Here is a 24,477-nt window from a genome sequence, read left to right as displayed (position 1 = left end):
CGGAGCGAGGCAGCGACAGGGTCGGATGGCCGTCCTGGCACCCGGACCAGCCTGTGGCCCACCCCGTTTCCCAAAGAGCCACGAGGATGCGCGTCCCACACGTTTTCACGCAAGACTCAGAGCCCGTTCCCCGGCTGCCTCATGGGCCCTGTGCCTGGTGTGGCCAGGAGGAGACACTCGTTTGTATATCGAGCCTTTAAAATTCTCACTCCACACCCCCACCCCAAAGCCCCACTCTAATCGCTTCCTGAAATGCCTGGGGCTGTAGGACACTCACTTTCCCCACGGGAATAAGAAATTCTTCCCTTTCCCCTTTCCCTGCTCCTCTAACAAAGCCACACGCAGGCCATCCTGGGGAATGGCCACTGCCTTCAGCCACAGCAAGGGACAGCAGAGAGTCCTGCAGGCTGAGGACAACTGGAAAATGCTGGCCCTGCCTTAAGGGGCGGTCACTCCTTACCCCGACCAGCTGCTGCCTGTGGGGTGCAGGGGAGCAGTTCTCATATTTTAAGAGAAGTCAGAAGTGTAGATTTTTAAATGAAATTTTCCCATATATAAAGATTGAATTTTTTTGAGACAGTGTCTTGCCCTGTGGTCCAGGCTGGAGTGCAGTGGTGCAATCATGGCTCACTGTAGGCTTGACCTCCTGGGCCCAAGTGATCCTCCCACCTCAGCCTCCTGAGTAGCTAGGATGACAGGTACACACCACCTCGCCCTGCTAAATGTTTTTTTTTTTTTTTTTTTTTTCGTAGAGATGGAGTATTCCCATGGTGCCCAGGCTGGTCTGAAACTCCTGGGTTCAAATAATCCTCCTGCCTCGGCCTCCTAAAGTGTTGGGATTACAGGTGTGAGCCACTGTGTCCTGCCAGAATCGAATGTTAATTTTAAAAGAAAAACACTGAAAGCACCGGAAGAAATTCCATTACTGGAAACCTCGTGGGCTAAGGTATTTGGATCCACCCACCTGGCTGGAGACAATCTAGAAAGTCTCACTATAAAAACAGAAGATCAACACAGCACCCACCAAACCAAGCACGTATAGTCAGCTGCAGATTCCGGGATGTGGTATCACGTGAGTTGCGAGAATCACCTGGAGAGACTGGCTAAAAATGCAGATTCCCAGGCCTTGTCCACTGAGACTTGGAATCAGCACGTCCTGGTTGAGGCCTGGGAACCTGCAGTTGCTGCCATCCAGGGCCTATGGGCTGTACTTGGAGATGCACTGTACCACAGCATCGTGCAGCTCAGGCTCATCTTGCATCCTCCCTGGGCCTCGGTTTCCCCATCTGTTCAAGGAGTGTGCTGAATGAATGCTTCTCTGAGGATCATCTGCTCCACAGGTCTCCAAGCCCCCTGACCCCAGATCACCTGAGTAAGAGAGTAGCTAGATCCCTGCCAGGCCCATGTCCCCCAGGCCCCTCTGGAAATTTCTATCCTAAAACTCCACCTGCAAGTATTTTAGCATATTGTTGACAGCTTTTTAAATTTAGGAAACAAATGCACCGGGGGAAAAAGTCAACTCAAAGCTGAGAAGAGGGAAATGGCCGTGCAGAGATGCTCCAGCTGCTGCCTCGGGACTTCAGCAGCCTCCCTGGGGTTTATAAGCAGAAGAAGTTCTTAATGCGTGTGAGGAAAAAGCGAAGGAAACATTCACAGAGGGAGGAAGGCGAAGCTGAGGGGCTCATCAGGGAGGCTGCCTTTCCCAGGAGCTGCTAAAGCCATTCACAGTAGAGCTGGAACTAGAAGCAATGGGCGGAAGTTACTCGAGACAGAATCTAGCCCAATATGAGAAATAACACACTAAAAGTCGAGGAGTCCGACAATGGAATGGGCTTCTTTTTCTGCCGTTGTCCGTGTTTTTACTCGTTATATCAAATAACATTAACTTAACTGACATAGCAATAAATCAGAGGTAGAAATGAGAGTAAGCAAGGAAGAATTACCTAATAATCTGCACCTTGATGCTGGAAATGACCTTTTTTGGATTTTATGCAATCAGTTCCCTTTCATTTACTTTATTATGGTCAGAAACTTCACATGAGATCTACCTCCCAGCAACATGCTTGAGTGTCCAGTCAGTATTGACTAGAGGTTCAATGTTGGGGAAATGACTTCTCTAGGAGTCGTGAATGGCCCTTGTTCAGTATTGAAGTGAAGGTGCAGCAAACCCTGGATGGAGATGCATTCAACGTGCAGTATCTATGGTGTGCCAGGCACTGAGAACTCATCACTGGCCAAGACAGACTCAGTCCTCGTCCTCACTGAGCTGAAGACCAAGCAAGGGAGACGGAAGTGACAGGCCATCATCGGTGGTGCAAGTTCTAGGAAGAAACGTAGGGGGAGCGATAAGGGCATGAGACAGAGGACCTCGCCTGGACTGGAGCTCATCCCTGTAAAGGTTACACCTGAGCTGAGCTTTCAGGGTCTCCAGGTAGGTGAAAGAAGGTGCTAGAACATTCCAGCAAGTGCCCCTTCCTATTTTCAGCTTCCCCACCTGTGTGCTCACTGGTCAGGGGAGTTGAGAGAGAGAATCCTGAGTATCGAGGGAACAGACTGTGTTTTCTAAGCTTAACATTCAAGAATGGCCAGGGATCCAAACAGCCTTTTTCTCTCCAATGTCCTCCAAAGCTTGCCCCATTAGCAGCAGGTGACCTTAAGAACACGTCCCCAGAAGGCACCATCTGCCGAAAGACAGGACCCACAGTAGCTCCTAGAATGAAGGCAGGCACACAAGCAGCAGAGAGGCTCTGGAAGAAGCAGGGGTGGAGGGAGGGCCCAGAGCGGGGGTCTGGAGCGGGGCTGCAGCAGGGACCTCTGCCTTCTATGGGCACCCTCAGGGGATAGCCACGTTTCTCAGCATCAACCCTGTCCCCTGAAACATTATTTGTTAAAAAATCAGTTGAAAATATGAACAGAGACCACATCAGGATTTGGAAATCAGAAATATAAAAGCAGTGGTCCTGTTAGGCAGGGGCCGGAGAGCACTTCTCTATTTAAATGTTGTTTTTTGTTATAAGAATAACAGGTTATAAGTTTGTGCCCACACCAATAAGTGTGGAGGAAGACTCACTCAACACATCTGAAAAGGCTAATTCAATGCTTCCCACGTTCTAATCATTCACAATTTTTATCAGATCTGAATAACACCTGAATTAGGATTCTTAGGGAATATTTTCCTTTACATCTACCCATTTTTAAAGCTCAATGCTCACTGAAATCTCCTCTTAAATAATACATATGAAAACTCATTTCTGATGTGCCCATTATATTAAAATGAAAACATAACCATTGATTTTTGTTTTCGTTGCTCCAAGCGCCCCCTGAGAAGGCCTCCTCTGCCTCCTGCTACAGGGACTTTAATTTGGAAAATGCTGGGCGGGTCTTCCCTGTTCACGGCTTGTTTTCCCGCACACACAAGTACAAGCTCATCGGGGCCCCAGGAGAATCCGCCTGAGCCAAGGATACAGCAGAGGAAAGTGGGAAGGGCATGCCATGGCCCTCGCACAGGCTCACGGTCCCGTCACCTTGTGAAGCTGAACTCAAGACCCAGGGGGGCCCAGTGCGAAATGCCCCACCTACCCTCTGCATCTGCATCAGGCCTCACGAGAGCAGCCCTCACCAAGCCAGCATTGATTGAAGGTTCCCTGACTTGGTTTCCTTTCTTTTCTTTTTCTTTAAGTTAGAGACAAGATCTCACTGTGTTGCCCAGGCTTGGTCTCAAACTCCTGGGCTCACGCAATCATCCTGCCTCTGCCTCCCCAAGCACTGGGATTACAGGTGTGAGCCACCGCACCCCCGGCTTTGTTTTATATCTGGCCATGCTCTAAAGAAAGTGGCCACGTGAACAATATCTTAAAAGTTCTGCTTAACCGCGACACAAAAGAAATGGTCAGCAGTGGGACATGAAGCCCGAGTTCATGGCTCTTTCTTCCACCCAGGTTCTTGTGTGTCTCATGTTGGGGGCATGAAATGACTGAATACATGTCTGGGATTAGACCAAGGAGTGGTGCAGAGTTGGGGCCCAAACAAGGGTATGTGGCTATTATGATCAGTTCAACCACAACGGCCCCTCTGTCAGAAGTCACCCTCCAAGCAGGCAAAGTGGTGTTCTTAGAAATGATACCCTAGTGAAGAAGGGCAAGTTTGGAATCATGGACACATGAGCGATAAACCCAAATGGCCTCCGACAGCTGGACCAACCACGTGCCAGGAATATGCTGTAATAGTTCGTCCAGTCTTCACAGCAACTCTATGGGAAGGTCCTTTTCTTCACTCACTTTACAGAAAAGGCTTTTCAAAGAGAGGCAGTGGTTGCCCAAGATCCCCACAAACAGGTCGGAACCGGAAGTGGAACCCACGCCTTCTGGCCCCAGAGTTCATGCTGCGGACCGGCTCTGTCCAACCTGAAGATTATTAAGAAGCGAGAAGTCTGGTGCGGGCTGAGGGGAACTGGAGACGGAAGTCCAGGGCCACCGCGGCTTAGCTCCAGCCAGCCAGAGAAGTCAGGAGAGATTTCTCAAGAAAAACAGGAAATCTGTGGAAATTTCCTATTTTTCAATGTTGACAGCTAATTTTAAAATTTTAACCCAATGCCTGTCCAACCGAATACAGCCACAGGCCAGAATCAGCTCAAAGCCCTCTCATGTGTGACCCTGGTGTGCAGACAAAACTTGTCCAGTAGCTCTGATTTCCTGCTGGTCCCACCACAGTCTCCTTTCTCGGGTTCCTCATCTGTGATAGTCCCGGGCACGGGAACCCCTGGCACCTGCACCATCCTTGTCCTCAAATGAGATCGATTCCAGCATGGTTGCTGGAGCTTTCTGGATGCCTCTACTCCAAAGAGAAGCCGTTCCCTAGAAACCCAGAAAAAGCCACCACAGAGATGCCCCCGCCCTTCCCGAATCCAACGCAAGGAAAGAGCACATATTACTCTCCCGTCCTCCTCGCCCCTGCCACCGAGCCCATGCCGAGCCCATGGTTGTTTTTTACTTTGTAAAAATAAATAAGCCTGGGATGTTTATGGAGCTGTTTGAACTCAGGAACAGCTTAAACTATGAGTTTGTAAACCTGACCGTGGTTTTGGGCCTCATAACCATTACTCCAAATTCTGGTTTCCACAAAGCCCAAGACGTGTCCTCCCACATGTTTTTGCCTTGCTAAGCTGTTGTTTATTTTTACTGGAACATGGTCCATATTGTCCCACAATCATGTACAATGAACTCATCACAGAAGGCCATCTGATGTCCAAAATGCCTTAGAGCTTCATACGAGGCCTGCATTAAGCTTTGTTCCTCCCTAGAAATCATAAGTTTCATTTTGCCTGGGAGAAAGGAACTTGAAGGCTCCAAGCTGGTTTGGATGGCAGAGAACAATTTCCCAGAAAATTTGCAATGTGGTCCAGACGTGCATTGCCTGAAGCCTGGATACGAGACAGCAGGTTACACTTCACACGGTAAAAGCAAACGAAAGCAAGTCGATTCCCAGTTTTTCTTTTGCATCTCCGCTCTGTCCATGGCACGACTTTAGCCACAAGCCTGCGACTGCTTGCCAGGACGGTTCGAGCCACTCTCGATAAATGTAAAAGAACCAAAACCAGGCACGAGTGTTCGTGGGTATGCCCTGCCCGCTCACCGTCAACATCCCAGAGCCGAAATCACACGCAGGCGCCATGCCATCAATTTCCTTCCCACAAATGCCACGGCCCTGTCCAATCCCCACCGTGACATCGCTGTGTCTGTTTTTTAGGAAGGTTTTTTTTTTTTCATCTTTTACAAGATTAAGTATTTTGATCTCACATCTCTGTAAGAGGATGTTATAACTTCCAGCCACCAGGACAAGTCTCTGCTTAGTAACTTCCTTGCCTGTATTCCTCCCTCCCCTGCCCTCCGATCCGTCACTGACATTCTCACGCATTCTGCAATTGATGAGAACCTCAGGTTCACATCTGCCAGTCACCAGAGGAGCAGGTGCTCCCTGATAATGAAATGCATGACAAAGATGCCGCAGGGATCAGCCACTTACCTTCAGGGCCACACTGCTCTGGCTTGCTAATGCAGGAGCTGTTGTACCTGCCATAATAGAGAAGCGTGACTCCCTTTTCCTCTTTCAGGTAAATGCCTTTGTTGACCTTCCCTTCCACAATATCTAAGGAAGAAAAATGACAACATCATATGTTAATAGCCTTCTGAGATTAAAAGTCTGAAGATGTGTGTCAGACCTACAAATAACTTATGTGTAAGTATGTGGTATTATTTAATTGTACATTTATAACATCATATATTATTCTATAATATTAATATTCATAGCATCAGTAATATTTAATTATTAGTAATTAAATTGTAAATAATTTATGTGTGTCAGATAAAATTTAATATTAAATGATATTAATATATTTGTATATAATATACATGTATTATATACAAATGCATACAGACCTTTGCATATGGATTTCATATTGCATATCATATCATATGATGATGTGATAATTGTGATATTTGCCAACAGATGGGTTACCAAGCATGGCATGGCGACAGCCTCCTGTCCTGGAATTTGACTGTGCCGACCTGCTTTTCGAGCCCTCCCTACTCCCGTCCTCAGGCTGAGCGTTCCAAGTGGAACATTTCAGTGCAAGTGTGAACATGGAACTACAGCTGAACTCCTTCTCCTTTTGAGTTTTAATTGAAATCCCCTGCATCTGGACAGGTACATTCGGGATTTTAGCGAACCCATTTTCAGGTGCCAGGAGTAAAACCCCGAGTAACATTTTGCATAGTCCCAGGAGAGCCTGCAGGTGACAAGCCCAGCTGGCTGCAAACCCCGAGGGGCACTGCCCCGTCCGATCATCTTGTTGTGTCCTGTTCCCATGGCCAGGGTATCTGATGGTGAGGGTGTGGGGTAAATGGTTTACAGAATAGATAAGTGAAGACTATAAAAATCAGGAGTGAGTAGGATTTACTGTTAACTGGGGTCATAGTTGCTCAGAGATCTTTGCTACCACATGGGTTGGGGAGAATGTCTGAACCCCTGGCAGCCATCAGCCCAGCTGAAGACACACGGGAGAGCCATCAGGGTCTGTGGACCTGACCCCAACCCCAGCTCAGGCTTTCCAGCCACATTGTCACATGAATAACCAGCTCTAGGGACCTCAGAGTCTTTCCTTACTGCTTTTAAACTCATTTTTTAATTTTATCCCATTTTTGCTGAAGGAGACCTATATATTGCAAGGTTAAATGGATCACTAGTGGTTGCGTGATTGAGCTAGGCTGTATAAACCCCTAAGTCAGACTGCTTGACTGGAAACATTAGTTTTGGAAGCCAATCACCTTACAGGTGAAAGAGCAGTCAGTTTCTGTGTTACAAAGGATCACAGGGTAAGATCGACAGGGTCAGAGCTGGCTTCTACACTGATCTAATAAATGCCTCAGTTGCTACTACCCCTTTTGCTTTGAGCTTCATGTTGAGCCATGTAGGCTCTGGAGGTTATCAAATAAGACAACAATTTAACCATGATTCTTGTGGGTATATGTTTCACAAACAGCTTCTAACGATTTTTGTAAAGTCCAGCTACAGACGAAATGCTGATTTTAATGTTTGTAAGAAATAAAATGTTTGATGAGGTATTTTTAAATTAAATTTAATTTCCCATTAAAATGGCATGTTTTTCCTCCCCCAAAGAAGACAATTCATTTAAAAATCCAAACAATCTCTATGTTTAGAAAAGGTCTCATCTTGGGTCTGTTTTGTTCTGAAAACAAGCAGCTGGCTTAGAAGATCCTGGGAACTTGAAAGAATATATATACCTTCTAGTGCGGTGGTCCCCAGCATTTTTGGCACCAGGGACCGGTTTCATGGAAGACGATTTTTCCATGGATGGGTTGGAGAGGTTGGTTTTGGGATGATTCAAGTGCATTACATTTATTGTGCACTTTATTTCTATTATTATTATAATATGTAATGAAATAATTATATAACTCACCGTCATGTAGAATCAGGGGGAGCCCTGAGCTTATTTTCCTGCAACTAGATGGTCCCCTCTGGGGGTGATGGGAGACAGTGACAGATCACTGGGCATTAGGTTATCATAAGGAGTGTGCAACCTAGATCCCTCACATGTGCGGTTCACAGTAGGCTTTGTGCTCCCAAGAGAATCTAATGCTGCTGCTGATCTGACAGGAGGTGGCACTCGGGTGGTCATGCGAGTGATAGGGAGCAGCTGTAAATACAGATGAAGCTTCACTCACTCACCCACCACTCACCTCCTGCTGTGCAGCCCAGTTCCTAACAGGCTACGGATTGCTGCCAGTCTGTGGCCCAGGGACTGGGGACCCCTGTTCTAATGTATTGCAATCTTCCTTTAGACTTCACCCTAGTGGTTATTTTTTAACACCTTGGATCTGCTCTCTTGACTGGGACATTTGCTCACTTGCTAGCCAAGACATAGTGAATTCAGATACTACCAAACAGAATTGGCCTTAGAATTCATCGTAGATCCAAACTTGACAGAACGAAGAACAAAAGTACATAAATGCTCACCTACGGTTGCAGAGAGATTTGAGTAGGCAGAGTCATTGGAATACACAAAGGTAGCATTACGGGAAGGAAGCACAGTGAGCTTGTGGGTTCGGGATGCTGGGTGAAACAACAAAAAGAAAAAGCACAGCAAGTGAGTGAGACAAAAGACAAATGGGACCAACATATCTCTCAACCTGCAGCAGGCACGAGGAGGGGCTCTTTCATCCAAGAGCACCCTGGACTTTCTCTTTGGACCTCACGTCCCCCAGCCTCCACCACCCTTGTTTACTTTGGTCAGCAGCTCGGCCACTCCAATGGCCCCACTCAGTTCCCACGCCAGGGCGTGATGGCTGCTGAATTGGCTGCAAGCGATAGTTTTAATTTCCTGGCTCCAACACCTATGTAGATACTTAGTTGAGAGATATGAAATTGAACTTGGCCACTTATAACACAGGCTCAACAAAAAGATGAATGGTTATGATGTCACAAGGACTGATGAGACAGACACTCTGCATGAAAACGACTGTGTGAGATGATGACAAATGGACAAAACGACGGAGAGTTCGGCAACAAACGACAAAGCTGCATATCCTCAAAAGGCTTGCCAAAGCCATTCGCCTGTCCCCAGCAGCAAAATGTGCTCATGGGGTCTGTTCTTTTCTTTTCTCCCTTAAGAAGCCTGTAATCAAATTGAAATATGCCAGCATAGCATTACAACCTAGAGAAGGCATCCAGTAGGGAAGTGCAGAGAAACCTTCCACATTGCAGTGTTCCAGGACAAACAGGGATATATTAGTGCTTTACTGGAGGTCAATATATTCAGGGAACAAAATTCAGCCACAGTGTGTAACTGTATCTGTGTAATTCTATCACCTTAGGAGAAGAATTTTTCATAGGTAAAGGTCTCAGAGCACCAAGAGTTACTGATTTAAGCCACCACAATGAGTTCAGGTATAGGGGTGAGGAGAGAAAGACACTGAGAGTTATTCAAGCTCTTGTTTGGAAAAACTCCTAGCATTTTCATTGCTGGGTCCTGGAACAGTGAGCTGTTTCAAGAAGGCATTTCCACTTGATGAAATGACCCCCTTTCCACGGCTTTAAAATAAAGGCCTTGAAAAAAGAAAACTAGATGCCAACAAGGGAACGTGGTTTGTTTGAACCCGAGCCAGTCGTAAAACAAACTTGCACAAGGGCTTTCTCAGCCCCGCCAGGCCGACCCTTTGGAAAAGACATCTGGCTCTAGGGTGGTTTCCAAATGTGGCCATATTGCTGCCCTACAGGCAGGCGAATGAGAGCGATGCTGGGCAGGGAGTGCATGGCACCCACGCAGGTGCCCTTCACGGAGTGCGTGCTCCTCAACTGCGCCCCGCTCTGAGAACACCAGCAACAGAGGCAGCACTGATGGTTCTCAGTTTGCAAATTTCAAGGAAACATTTCAGAAGCTTCAGTGGTGATGTCCAGCAACATATTAAATCACAGGAGTGAGGAAAATGCCAGTGTGTCAATGTGGAAATCACAGTCACCGGCAATACATAGTTTTAAAACTAAAACGCCTCCCACGGAACCAGAACAGGGGCGACCGAAGCACGTGCTAGGATTGCTGTACAGTAAACCCTCGCCGCCCATGTCAGCCATCTGACATGATCAAGAGCAATCAGTAAATAAAAATGGAAAACCATCCTAAGTCATACAAAACTTAGGGTTTTTAAAAAGTCCTTATTAGAAAGGAAAAAAAAAATACCCAGGAAGATGTGAGGTTTCTCCTACCAGCAAATGTCTGAATTAACTCAAACAGAGACTATTTGGAATTGGGTCTCATTGGAAACGTCTTAGGCGATGCTTAATCTTTTCAAATGGAGCTGATGTGTGGAGAAGCTGATTGGTAGATGGGGATGCATTTGCTGAATGAAACAGGGGCCCTTCAAACATGTGAGATGGTCTTAGTTGGCATGACCTTTGACATCTGCTTCAAATAGGCCCCTGCTGTGGCCAGCGTGCAGATGACGCCAGTCCATTCAACCTAGAAAACAGACTCCTGACTTGCACATCGAGGCATCCTCAGGCCAAGCTTCTGTTTCAAGATTGTTGGGGAAAATGCACATTTTAATCATATTTTGAATCAGAAATTCTCCCATTCAATATATAATAGCTCTCTCTATAGAAATTCTAGTAAAATACTTTGTGGCCTGGCACAGTGGCTCATGCCTGTAATTCCAGCACTTTGGGAGGCCAAGGCCGGAGGATTGCTGAGGCCAGGAGCTTGAGACCAGCCTGGCAACATAGCGAGACCCCATCTCTACAAAAAAAAAAAGCTTTGAAATAACTATTATGGGAAGTTACACAAGTATTTGTTCATCTCTGTCACCCTGGCTTCAAAGCAGATTCTGTCCACATCTGCTCCCCTGATGGCCCTGGGATTCCCGGGCCCACAGCCACTCTCAGCACCCGTGTCTCTACCTCCAGTTGTATCCTGAAGTTCATGGATCCCATCCACATTCTCCAGCGGCCAGTAATGGGAAGCAGATGCCAACACCTGAAATCCTTGGGGAAAAAAGAATAAAAGTTTTAAATCATCATTAGGGGGGAAAGAACTAAAGGGTAAGAACCGCTTAGCATACACATTATGGGGGAAGAGTAAAAGGATCACATGGCTATGGGAGATACTGAAAACTTATTTAATAAAATTCAACACACACTCTTGGTTAGAAAAGGAAACTCTTAAATTAGAAGTTGGTAAATAGTTCCTTAACTGGACAAAACAGGGTAAATAGGAATAGATGCCTCTTGTTGCACGAAGACAGAAGCCACTGCATTTACTGGTGACATACTAGAAGCTTGCCCATTCATGTCAGGAAAAGATAAGAATGTTCCATATCCCGCTGTTATTACCATTGTTTTAGAGTTAATATCTAATGCAATCACACTATAGAAAAAAATAAGGGTAAAATCATTTTAAAAGAGGAGAAAACTAACATGAATGGTATGCCAGACGCTGAGGTCCCTACCAAGCACTTCCTCATTTCATGCTCACAATAATCTGTAAGATTCTTAGCCAGCTCACTGTAGATGCAACACTCACAGGGTAAGTCTTTCTCAGTTTAATCCTGGCCATTCCATTTTCCCTCTATGCTTCCTCCACACTAAGCATTACTCGGTTCAAAATTTCCTCATGATCCTTGTACTTTGAGTAAACATAACTTTATGCAGGTATGTTATTTGCTATTCTGCTCTTCTCATTGAATGCTATATGAATTATTTCTTTGTTTCTATCTAGCCCTCATAATTGAGTTTGGGTAACAGTCTCTTGAGTGGCTGCCCCATAACAGGTTTAACCATTCTTCTGCTAATGAACAATCAATAGCTTCCATCCTTATTCGTACAGGTGGCGCTGACATGAGTGGCTTTATGCATACAATTTTAGTCTTCTCTGGGATTAATCGTGTGGGATTCATTCCCAGAAGTGGAAATAATGGGTCAGATGACTAAACAATAATCAACTGCCCCAAGTGACTGCTAGATCATAGAAAAGGACAGACTAATAGTCCTTATGTTAGTCCTTGTTTAAAAAAAAAAAAAACTTTTTAAAGAGGAGATAATAAGATCATTGTTTTCAAATGATGTATGCCTGATAACCAAAGTGGAAAACGATTACAAATAGGAAAAGAATTTCGTAAGTGAAACACTATTACAAACAATAAAAGAATTTAGCAAGGAGGCTTGTACAAATTTAATATACAAATGTCAATTGCTTTTCTGTATTCCAACAATAATGCTACAAAAAAAGAAGAAGAGTTCTCCTAAGTGCAGCCAACAAAAAGAAAATATTTACGAACACAAGAATAAGAATTGTATAAGATTTTCATGAAGAAAGCAAAAAATAATAATTCTGAGGGACGTGAAAGAACGCTTGAATGCATGAAGGATTCAACCTATTCTTGGAAAACCCGACTCAATGTCATAAACTATACTTTAATCTATGCGTATTAGGAAATTTGTTGTAAAAATGCTGAGAGAATTTTGTGGGGGAGATGTCTGATTTTGGAGTTTTTATAAAAAATAAGCAAGAAAATCTGGAGAAGAAACAGAAGAGGATAAAGAGAGGAGGTTCACACTCAATGATAAGGCACAGCATAAAACCACAATAAAGATGGCTGATTGCTACACGCGGATAGACAGTTCAGCGGGAGAAAAATCCACAAAGATCCCTAAGTACATACGGAAATTTAGTTTGTGATAAAGGGGGTCTTTTAGTTTTTATTTACTTATTTATTTTTTGAGATAGAATTTTGCTGTTGTCGCCCAGGCTGGAGTGCAATGGCGCGATCTCAGCTCACTGCAACCTCCACCTCCTGGGTTCAAGCGATTCTCCTGCCTCAGCCTCCCGAGTAGCTGGGATTACAGGCACCCACCACCATGCCCAGCTAATTTTTGTATTTTTAGTAGAGACGGGGTTTCACCATGTTGGCCAGGCTGGTCTCGAACTCCTGACCTCAGGTGATCCACCTGCCTCAGCCTCCCAAAGTGCTGGGATTACAGGCGTGAGCCACCGCGCCTGGCCCCAGAGCTGGTCTTTTAAATTAGGGGAGAAATATTATTCAACAAAGACATTGGAAGCAGTTCACTATCTGGAAAAAATTAAGATCCCAACCTCACTCTTTATACCAGAACAATTTCCAGATAGATCAAAATTTATATGTAATAAAATAAAACAAAACACAAAAGCTTCTGCAGAAAACAGGCTATACATTTGACAATATACCTTTTTAAAATTTCTGTGCAGAAAAAAAAAACGAGCAAAATCAAACCGAGGAGTGTTATTTATATAATACATATTACAGAAAAAGGTACTGATTTCTTTTTAGAGGTATTAAACGTATTATATTAGTAAAACTCCTACTATTAAAAAGAACCAACAGAATATTGAGGCAAAGGAGATAATCAAATAGTTAACGAAAAAGAAATAAAAATTATGTATAAATATATCAAATGATGCCCAACCTTGCTCATAAGTTTAAAAAGTATATTAAACAACAACGAGCCTATTAGAGTTCACCCATCAGACTGGCAAGCAAAAAGTTAGCTATACTAAGCTGGCAACTTCCACCACATTTCTGTTGGGAGTTCAAATCAGTACACCCCTTCTGAAGGGTAATTTGGCAATATCTATCCCAATTTTAAGTGTACATTCCAGGCCGGGCGTGGTGGCTCACGCTTGTAATCCCAGCACTTTGGGAGGCCGAGGCGGGTGGATCACGAGGTCAGGAGATTGAGACCACGGTGAAACCCCGTCTCTACTAAAAATACAAAAAAAATTAGCTGGGCGTGGTGGCGGGCGCCTGTAGTCCCAGCTACTCGGAGAGGCTGAGGCAGGAGAATGGCGTGAACCCAGGAGGCGGAGCTTGCAGTGAGCGGAGATCGCGCCACTGCACTGCAGCCTGGGCAACAGAGCAAGACTCCATCTCAAAAAAAAAAAAAAAAAAAAAGTGTACATTCCCTTTGATCTAGTAATTCCACCCCTAGGAATTTATTCTAGAGATACACTTATATATATGATCAAAGACCTCTATGCAAGGCTTGTTTGTTGCAGAATTTTTTAATAGTATCAGAAACCTGAGAACAGCCTAAATGCTCATCTACAGAGTGCTGGCTAAATAAATATAGCACATCTACACTCTGGACTGGAATACAGCTGGGACGAATACTAAGGTTCATAAATGCACTGAGATAGCATATTCTTTCACTGATATTGTCTAGTTTTTAAAAATTAAGGTGATAAAAATGTGTATACTATGAGCTATTTGTGTAAAATATAGTTGGTTCAGGGCAGGGGTGGAGAAGAGAAGAGGAGAGAGAAGAAGAGAGAGAGATGTCTGGAGAGATACCGCAGAAACCAATACTGCTGTTTTGGGAGTGAAGAAATAAAAAAACTGAGTGCAGGTGTAAGAAGATTTACATTGCATTATCTTTCTGTTCTATTTGAATTTTTCTTTTTTTCTTTTTTTTTTTTCTTTGAGACGGAGTCTCGCTCTGTCGCCCAGGCTGGAGTGCAGTGGCGCCATCTCTGTTCACTGCAAGCTCCGCTTCCCAGGGTCACTCCATTCTCCTGCCTCAGCCTCCCGAGTAGCTGGGACTACAGGCACCTGCCACCACGCCCGGCTAATTTTTTTGTATTTGTAGTAGAGATGTGGTTTCACCGTGTTAGCCAGGATGATCTCGATTTCCTGACCTCGTGATCCACCCACCTTGGCCTCCCAAAGTGCTGGGATTACAGGCATGAGCCACTGCACCCGGCCTCTATTTGAATTTTTCAATCTGTATTCCTTTAGAAATATTTTAAGGCTTGCTTTCACAATTGAAGTGCCATAGGTAGTTATGAGCATACCATCATTTTCAGATAAGAACTGACGCACCCCATCTAATATCTGAATTTTTGTCCACAGGGTGCCAAACATCCACACGTGTCCCGTTCCTTGGTTCCACTTTTCAATTTGCATCTGTCCCTCCAGTTTCATGTACACAAGTTCAAAATGCAAGCCAGGAACAAAGTTAACTCTGTAATATGAGCTAAAGAGAAGTATCTAAACAATAACTTAAGTGTCTTGTTACTCTCTAAATAAAATAGCCCTATCTAAATAAAGTAGCATGTTAGAAAGTAATGCCTGACTTCAGTTGATTTCCAGTGGGGATAGTTCTGCTATTGTAATGCAATATGAAAAATCTGAAATGCAAAAATCAAAAATATTCATTTTCATTCCTACTGTGCTTTTTTTTCCCCCTAATATCTAGGATATTCATTTTGAAGAGGACAAAACCTCATTGACTTGTTATTCAAGTCATCTGGGAAAAAAAATTGTAAAAGGAAATAACATCTGTTATACAAAGAACAGATGTGTCTTCAGAATCTTCATCTTTATAAAATAAACCCTGTGGACGATAAAGCCCTTCCTATTCTTTCCATTTACAAATGGCCACAATCAGTCCTGGCAGAAAGGCTGACAGAATAAAGTGATGGTGTCTCGTTCACCCCAAAGCCAGCCAGGGTTCATAGGTGGCCAGTGATGAGAAGAGCGGGGTTGAGGCCAGAACACTGCCTTCTCTCCACACCACTGCACTTCAGACAAGTGTAAAACACCTCAGTTGCCACAGATGTTTTGCAACTAGCAACACTGACTGGAAACAAGCAATGAAGGGGCTGCAAGCCGTGACACCGGCAGGGGCCGGCGAGTCCTGAGAAGTGACTGGACAGAGTCCAGGGATGGCATCCAAGGTAGTTAACAAGCTGGAAGGCACAGGCCAGACTCATCAGAGCAGGTGCTGGAAACCATCAGCTGGTACCCCCGGAGTCATAGGGCAGGAGAGGCTGTGGCGACGCGGAAAACTGTGCCCTGTCTAAATTAAGCAGCGCCTCCTGTTGCCGAAGCATTGCGGCTCTGCAGGAAGATTTGCCCAGGATTGTCAGGTCTTCATTTTTTAAAGCGGAGTCAGAAATTCAGATTTTTTTAAAGCAAAATCTATCAAAATTTTAATGTTAGCCATTTTTTAAAATAAAACATTGTGTGGTGCTGATGGGATGAGCTGAATTCAGCCCACAGGTTCCTTCTCCAACTCGAGGAGTAAAATAACTCATAGTCTTACAAGTTTCATCAGAGCAAGAAAGTCTCATTCGTTTGGGAAGAAGGCACTCTGTGGCACTTTTCCCATCGAGAAGGTGGCATGAGACCATCTAGCTCTGCAACCACCTCGATTTTCACCAAACTCTTCTAAAGACTAAACGTCTTCTTAGGCAGGTCGGCCAGCCAAGCAATACCATGGCCCATTTGAGAACTCCAAAACAACCCCAGCCTGCAAAACAAATAGCAGGGGACAGAGCCAGAGAGAAAATGGGGGGGTGGGGAGGAAGAGAAAGAACAAGAGAGAGAGAGGAAAGGGCAGAGAGAGAAAGGGGTATTTTCAGCCCACATCACCACAGTTCTTCAGAATTAATTTATCATCCATATGTAATGTTTTAAGTTTGGGGTGTGTGTGTGTGTGTGTGTGTGTGTGTGTGTGTCAGAGAGAGACATAAGAGAGAGATGAAAGACAGAGTATTAATACTCAAAACAAGTTAATAAAACCTTTAATTTTTCCTTTTCCATTTTTCTTCCAGATTTCCCTATTCTTCTCCCTTCCCTGTTACTTGTTCCTTGTGTGAGTCCAGGGAAACCTTTATCCCTTGGTTTCCTGTAGGGAAATAATCTTCAGTGTTGCACTGACTTGGTCCAGCTGGAATCTATACCACACAGAGGAACGCCGGCCCCTGCCGATGGTCGGGCTGGCCTTCGTGGCTCCATCCTCCTTGGCCTCCAACGCATGGAGCTCATTTTTCCTGCACAACTTTGCCTGCTGTTCCCACTGCCTGGAATGCTGTTCCTCACGTTTTGTGTAGCTGATCCTGATTCAGGTCTCAGTTCACAGGACCCCTCCCCTCATGCCACCCCTTTGTCGCCACCACCATCCACTCTTTCTTTCAGGTCCTTATTTGTTTTTTTCACGGCATTTACTATTGTTTGGGATTTTTTGTTAGTATATTTGTGTGTTGTCTCCTATATCAGACTCTGTTCCTTGAATGTTCTATTTACGCTGTATCCTCCATGTCTAAGACAAGGGGCCCGGGAGGTGTGTGTGTGTGTGTGTGTGTGTGCGAGAGAGAGAGAGAGAGAGAGAGAGAGAGAGACAGATTTTTGCATTTGAAATCTCCCAAATTTTTAATATTAGCAATTTAAAAACTAACTATACAGGTAGAATGAATGATAAAATGCAAAAATAAATACATGAATAAACATAGAATGTAATTATCTGTATAATTCTAGTATTTAGAAAATCTCTATTTGCCAAATTTCCATTTCTTCAATCAGATATAAACATTGTTTTTTTAAAATTCTATTATAAATACTACGAAGACGAAGAATCCAGTTTCTGCCATGGCCTGGCAGTTCTGACAGTTCTTTAGAAACTCTAAGGCATGATGGAGATGTAAAGAATGATAATTACTGTAATTATCTGCTTGGCTCCCAGACCCCTAAATAGAGCGGGTGAAGTGAGCCGCCCCAAACTTCTGGAAACGGCTGGAGCCAGCTGTGCCGTGTGCCCCGGGACCAGGAAACTGCTGGGTAATGACATGCTTCGGGTTTGTTTTAAGTTCCCTTTTCCTCATTACAAATGTCATCTATAAAAGGGCATGCTTATAAACTTTTTAAGAATGGCCTGCAATTTATTGGCCAGTGCCACTTATGGATTCAGATTAATCAACCATCACAGCTTCATAAGGGTGTCCCTGGGGAGCAGAGGCAAGAAATCGGGCAGCCTGGGGCCCTGGAAAAGCTTCCAGATGTGGGGAGGGGCCCGGACTCTGCCGACCCTGGGTTTTCCTCTCCAAACCTGCCTCCTGGCTTCCCTGTAAAGTGAGAAGGTGGCTCAATAGTCCCGACAGTCCCTCAGCTACGACATTCTATAATGCCTCCAGAATGACAATCTACGGTCACAGATAAGCACAGAGTATGCAAAGGCTTAACATGATTTCAAGTTGTTTGGCAATTACTTACAAAACGAAACACCTCTCTACATGGTAGACATAAAGATCTGGCAAATATCTGGCTACCTCTGCCAGTGTAGACAGGCAAACCAGGTAATACACGCCAAAACAGCCACCTGTGAGCCGAATGCATGCTGGTTGGCTAGCTTTATTGACGCGGTTTACCAGACGTCTAGCAAATCTTCAGTGACTGTGCATAGACAAGTCAATAAATATATAGATATTTTTTGAGACAGGGTCTCACTCTGTCACCAAGGCTGGAGTGCAGTGGTGTAATCACAGTTCACTGCAGCCTCAAACTTCTGGACTCAAGTGATCCTCCCACCTCAGCCTCCCAAGTAGCTGGGATTAGAGGCATGCACCACCACGCTCAGCTAAATGTTTATTTTTTATAAAGATAGGGTCTCACTATGTTGCCCAGGCTGCTCTTGAATTCCTGGGCTCAAGTGATCCTCCTGGCTCAGCCTCCCAAAGTGCTGGGATTCCAAGCATGAGCCACTGCGCCAGCCCAACAAATATTTATTGCGTGCCTCCTATGCATAAGGCACAGTGCTGAGTGCCAGAATGAGAAAACAAGAAATGCTTAATAGTTGTGAGAACCTTTAACAAAATAACCCAGTTGGGTGTGGTTGTGGTGGACAGTAGGCTCTTGCCCTGCACTGGAGACTCCTCCTTAAGGCTCCCCTAGCACCTGAGTGAACCTATGTTCCGGTACTGACCACTTGGCTGCTGTTTTCCAAGAATCTCTGTCTGTATCTGTCTCCCCTAATTCCCCTCACGCTGTGAGCTTCTTGGGCTTAATACTATGTCTTCTGAGCCCTGCGACCTTGAGCAAATCGCTTGGTCTGTCTGAAAGACACGCTTCCCCACCTGCGGTGCGAGGGCGTGGCACCATCGCAGGGCTCTTGCGAGGATGATGTAAAATCGTTGAAAGGCCCAACGTGCAGACAAACTGGCCGGTTTTCATAGCTGTTTAGCACTCTTTAGAATGAAATGCTACACGTTAAGGAGCTGTTCTCTTGCGATGGAAACAGGTTGCTTCTATTGGTGTGTTTGTGGCGCCCGTGCCCGTCATGAGCGCTCCTGAGGAGACACGCCAGGGCCAGGCTTCCTCTACCAGAGCTCCTCGGGGGCAGGCGAGCCTCAAGGATGGAAGCTGGAACATGAAGGAGGCCCCTAGATTCTGGTTCACACAGACAGCCAGGGATGGGGCTTTTCAGCAGGAAATGAGGTGAGCAGAGTCTGAGATGTGGGAAGAGAAAACAAAAAGAAAGCACTGGGGCTGGGTGTGTTGGCTCACACCTGTCATCCCAGCACTTTGGGAGGCCGAGGCAGGTGGATCACCTGAGGTCAGGAGTTTGAGACCAGCCTGGCCAACATGGTGAAACCCTGTCTGTACTAAAAATACAAAAAATTAGCCAGCTTTGGTGGCGGGCGCCTGTAACCCCAGCTACTCAGGAGACTGAGGCAGGAGAATCACTGAAACCCAGGGGGCAAAAGTTGCAGTGAGCTGAGATCACGCCATTGCATTCCAGCCTGGGTGACAGAGTAAGAGTCTGTCTCAAAAAAAAAAAAAAGAAAGGATTGGATAGGATGGAGGGAGAGGGGGAGGGAGAGAAGGAAATGAGGGAGGAAAACGGAAAAAAGAAAATGAGACAGGAAACAAAGTGAGAGAGAAGGCAGGAGAAAGGAGGGGGAGGAGGGGAACAGTGAGGGGGAAGGGGAGAGAAGGAAGGAAGGCAGGCAGGCAGCAGGATGTTTTGTTCATGGAGGACACCTAAGCGTTCAGCAAATGTGTCCACCTTCACCATTATTCTAAAAAGGAAGGAAGGAGGAAAGAAGAGAAAAAAGGAAAAGGTCAAAAACAATTTGCAGTGAGAGGAGGACGAGGAAGGATGAGGAGAAAAAGAGGGACTGCTAGAAACTGGAAAGCTGAGGGGAGAGAAACCTTCCAGTTTCAAGAGCTCAGGAGGCATGGCCGCCTTCACCATGCTTTCCGACACAGACTGCGGGTCACCACGCCCTTCCGTCCCTTTCTACTGTCATCAGCATGGCCATGGTTTCTCTAAGACAGTGCCTTGATCAGGAAACATTGATTTCTACCCTAAACCCAGACTTGGAAGAACAAAGCTTCTATATGGAACAAAGACTGAGTTCAAACTGCTCCTTCAAGTTTAGATACAAGAATGCAAGTGCATGTGTGCATGTGTGTGTGCATGTGTGTGTACATGTGTGTACATATGTGTACGTTGTGGATACGTGAGCTGTGTAAATGAGTGTACATGTGTGTGGATGTCAGATGTGTGTGAATGTGTGAGGGTGTATGTGTGTGCATGTGTGTGCACACGTGTGAGTATGTGAAGACGTGTGTGGATATGTGCATGCGTGTGTGGACATGTGTGTGGGGTGTACGTGTGTGAGCATGTGTGTATGTATGTGCATGTATGTAGAGATGTGCGAACACGTGCAGATGTGTGTAGACACGTGGACTTGTGTGAATGTGTGCACATGTGTATGCATGTGTGTAGAAATGTATGGATGTGTGTGGATGCATGTGGATGTGTGTAGTCTGACTGTGTGTGGTCATGTGTGTAGACACATGGATATGTGTGGGCATGTGTGAATATGTGTAAATACATGTATGTTGACACATGTAGACATGTGTTGGCACATGTGGGTGTGGGTGTGTGCATGGATGTGTATATGTGTGCATGTGTGTCTACACATATGAATTGTGTGGACACTCGTGTGGATGCATGTGGACACATGATGCATGCAGATGTGTGCATATGTGTGGATGCTTTTGCATGTGTATGCATCTGTGTCAACATGTCTGATGTGTATGGATGTGAGTTATGTGTGTGGACATGTGATGTGTGTTGGCACATGTGGCCATATGTTGACACATGTAGACATCTGGTATGTGTGTGTGTATGCATATGTGTCACCATGTGTGGATGTGTGTGATTTGTGTTGGTGCATTTGGGCATATGTTGACACCTGTAGACATCTGGCATGGGGGGCATGTGGACACATGTGCATGTTTGAGGATGCGTGTGGGCTCTGTATCATAAGCAGAAGTCCAGGGAGAACCCGCACAGATTTTCTCCAACACTGACCAGCAGTGAGGGCCATGCTGGGGCCTCGGGAGCCACCTGCCTGCTGCAAGAGCCAGGTGCGCAGCTCTGCCTGACCACCCTGCAGTTCAAGGAGCTACCTCTCCCCTCCTCTCAGTCCTCTCCCCTACTGGAGCCCAGCCCAAGCCAGGAGGCCTGCATTCACAAGAAGCAAGGTGTCCAAGGTGGACACGTCCTCTCTTTAACGCAGCGCTGGGCATGTTTATTCATTCCCAAGTCACAGGAGCCCTTGTTTCATTCAGCGATTTGGCTGAGGAGAGGGGAATGTGTGGAAACTCACAGCTTCCACACCTTTGTAAAAGGAGCTCCCCATGCATGTGGACGAAAGAGAGGTGGCAGCGTCCCCACCCCCGAGTTGGTGAATGGAGGTGGTGGCGAGGCGAAGATGCCTGGAACATCCTGGCTTGGGGCTGCCGGGCAGCCGGAAAGGAGACAGAGGCTGAGGGCACAGCCCCTGGCCCTAGACCCCAGCAGGCTCCTGGTGCTCCACCCAGGAAAGGGGCTCTGCCTGCAGGCCTGGGCACCGCTCTGGGATCTGCCCACAGTGCTGGCCTGAGTCCATTTGTGGTTGATCATTAAAGCCTGGTTCCCAGCCAGGCGCAGTGGCTCACATCTGTAACCCCAACACTTTGGGAGGCCGAGGTGGTTGGATCACCCGAGGTCGGGAGATCGAGACCAGCCTGGCCAACATGGCAAAACCTTGTGTCTACTAAAAATACAAAAATTAGCTGGGGGTGGTGGTGCAGGCCTGTAATCCCAGCTGCTTGAGAGGCTGAGGCACAAGAATCGCTTGAACCCGGGAGGCAGAGGTAGCAGAGAGCCGAGACTGAGATCTCACCACTCAACTCCGGCCTGGGTGACAGAGTGAGACTTTGTCTCAAAAAATAAAAATAAAAATAATTTTTTAAAAAAGTCTGATTCCCCATGAGAGACAGGCAGGGCCATACAATAGCACTCAGAGGGGTGCCCAGCCAAGCTCTGGTGGGGCTGGGGCAGAGGCTGTGCTCACAACAGGCTTCTCAGCAGGGGTTCAGGCACTAGCAGGGTCTCCTCCCCACCTCCTGCAACTTCCAGCAGGGAGCAACAGCCCAGTGACTGCCCGCTGCTCCCAGAAAGCCTCGTCTTCCCATCCCTGCCCCTGGCTGACCGGAACGTGTGCCCACACTCTCAACAGCAAAGGGTGTGTGCCTCCGAGAGAAGCCCCGTCCTGATGCTTCCTGGTTGGGTGTCACAATGGCCACAGGAATGTGGCTCTGGGGCTGGAGCAAGGGTGGCCCTCTATCCTGAGTCCCACTCGTGGCTGCTCCAGGCTAAGCTGGTCAGCACTCTGAGGCTGGAGGTCCCAAGACCCTGCTATGGGCCAGAGCTCCAAGTCCCCGCCAGTGAATCTGCCCTGAAGACATGAGATGGGCATGGTGGCTCACATCTGTAATCCCAGCACTCTGGGAGGCCAAGGCGGGCAGATCACCTGAAATCAGGAGTTCGAGACCAGCCTGGCCAACATGGTGAAACCCTGTCTCTACTAAAAATACAAAAAAAAAAAAAAAATAGCTGGGTGTAGTGGTCCACACCTGTGATCCCAGCTACTCAGGAGGCTGAGGCAGGAGAATTGCTTGAACCCAGGAGGCAGAGGTTGGGGCCACTGCACTCCAGCCTGGCCAACAGAGCAAGACTCCATCTCAAAAAGAAAAAAAAAGGAAGAAAGGAAGAAAGAGAGAAAGAAAGAGACAGAAGGCATTCAAGTGAAGGAGATCATATTTCCTTAATCACAGCGTTTCATATGACCCAGCTCAAGGGGCCCAGAACCACTTCTCCGTCCACCGCTCAGCCGGTGAGGGTTAGCGGAGCTGCCCAGGGTCCACAGTGTGTGGTGAGGCAGTGAGGTCGGGGACGAGGAGCCCAACAAGGGCCATTGGCTGATGCCTCAGAGATGAACAAGTGCGCCGTTCCTGGGATACCCACACTAGGCGGGGGGAGGGCTGTGCTCAGAGTGAGAAGGAAACACTCTTACCTGGGTGGTCCTGCGATCTGGAGTAGACGCCACGCACCTGCGCACAAAAGACCACAGTGTGAGACACGCTCAAGGAAAGCCTCCGGAGAAACCCAGCCCGTCGTCATCCTGGCCACTCGGGGACATTACCTGAAAGTTGTAATAAAATAGCAGCAGCCAGGAGTACCAGCAGCACAGCCGCAGCAGCTTTTCCATGGCTCTCTCGGAGGTCAAAGCTCGGAGCCAAGTGAAATTCCTGAGGGTCTGTGAGAACGGGACCTCTTAACCTTCACTTCCTTGGAAAAGGGACATTTTCACAGGGTCCAGGGGAGAAAAAGTTCTGTCTCCTTAAAGTTTGTGAAACGCAGCTGTCTTGGAGACCTAATGGGTGTTTCTTCCTTGTCTCAAAACTTGAGGTTCTTCAGTGATCAATAAACACGTTGCGATGACCAGAGCAGCTGTGGAATGCAGGGAGGAGAAACCCAAACCCGACTGGCAGTCCTGGGAAAGCAATCCCAGGTCACCGCTGTGACCGTGACCTGCGCCCCGGGGACGCGAGGCTGTTTGTCCTGCGGTATTTTCTTTTTATTTCAAGAGCCTCCGTTTGTCTCAGTCAGGTTTGGAGCTTCCCTTTTCTCTGAAGAAGGTTTCCTGCGTGGTTTTTCCCTGGAGCGCCCGCCTGCTCCTCAGGCTTGTCCTGCGGCCGCTCTCGAGCTCCTTCTGGTCTGGCTCAAGTTCACACCTCCGTCCTGCTCTCTGGGTGGAGGGGGAGTGAGTGATGTAAGTCTCTCTCCTCAAACTTTGTTCTGTTCTCCTTCTCTATTTATATCCCCACTGCTGTGTCCTTCCTGGGTCCTAACTCCAGCCTCTTAACAACGGCTGAAATATTTTCAGGATCTCAGGCTCAGAATCAAACCAAACAGACGTGTGTGTGTGTGTGTGTGTGTGTGTGTGTGTGTGTGTGTGTGTGTTACTGACGCCTTCTGGTCAGCACCTTCAAAGTCAGCATAAATATTAATAAATACAAAATGCAAAACAAACCATAAACTCTGTTTAGATCTGAGTCTTGTTTGCCCCCAAAAAAGAATGAAGTTGATAGAGGGATGGAAATGAAAAACCAGCACACCCACTGTGCCCTCCATATTAAGCGTTGACCACATTTTTCTCTCTAATCCTTTCAGACGTCAGTGAAAGCTACGGAATTAATTACAAGGTACGCTGCGCAATTATACCATACCACATATCCCCCACCCCAGCACCACGAGGAT

General features: G+C 46.4%; 1 protein-coding gene across 1 annotated transcript in view; it reads right to left on the bottom strand.

Annotated features, from left to right (window-relative positions):
* ADGRD1 (adhesion G protein-coupled receptor D1) overlaps positions 1-23,986 on the bottom strand; it is a 188,197-nt gene extending 164,211 nt beyond the window's left edge. The window contains exons 1-4 of the mRNA XM_003276131.2: positions 23,360-23,986; positions 23,231-23,267; positions 10,969-11,052; positions 6,022-6,144 (exon numbers count right to left, since the gene is read on the bottom strand). Coding sequence (XP_003276179.2) covers positions 6,022-6,144; positions 10,969-11,052; positions 23,231-23,267; positions 23,360-23,425 — 310 coding nt within the window. The 5' untranslated portion in view covers positions 23,426-23,986. The remainder of the gene's footprint in view (positions 1-6,021; positions 6,145-10,968; positions 11,053-23,230; positions 23,268-23,359) is intronic.
* Between the last annotated feature and the right edge of the window lie 491 nt (positions 23,987-24,477).

Source organism: Nomascus leucogenys, chromosome 10 (assembly GCF_006542625.1).
Source record: "Nomascus leucogenys isolate Asia chromosome 10, Asia_NLE_v1, whole genome shotgun sequence".
Classification (NCBI taxonomy): domain Eukaryota; kingdom Metazoa; phylum Chordata; class Mammalia; order Primates; family Hylobatidae; genus Nomascus; species Nomascus leucogenys.
The sequence above is the reverse complement of the archived record's forward strand: the minus strand, read 5'-3'. Positions and strand labels throughout refer to the sequence as shown.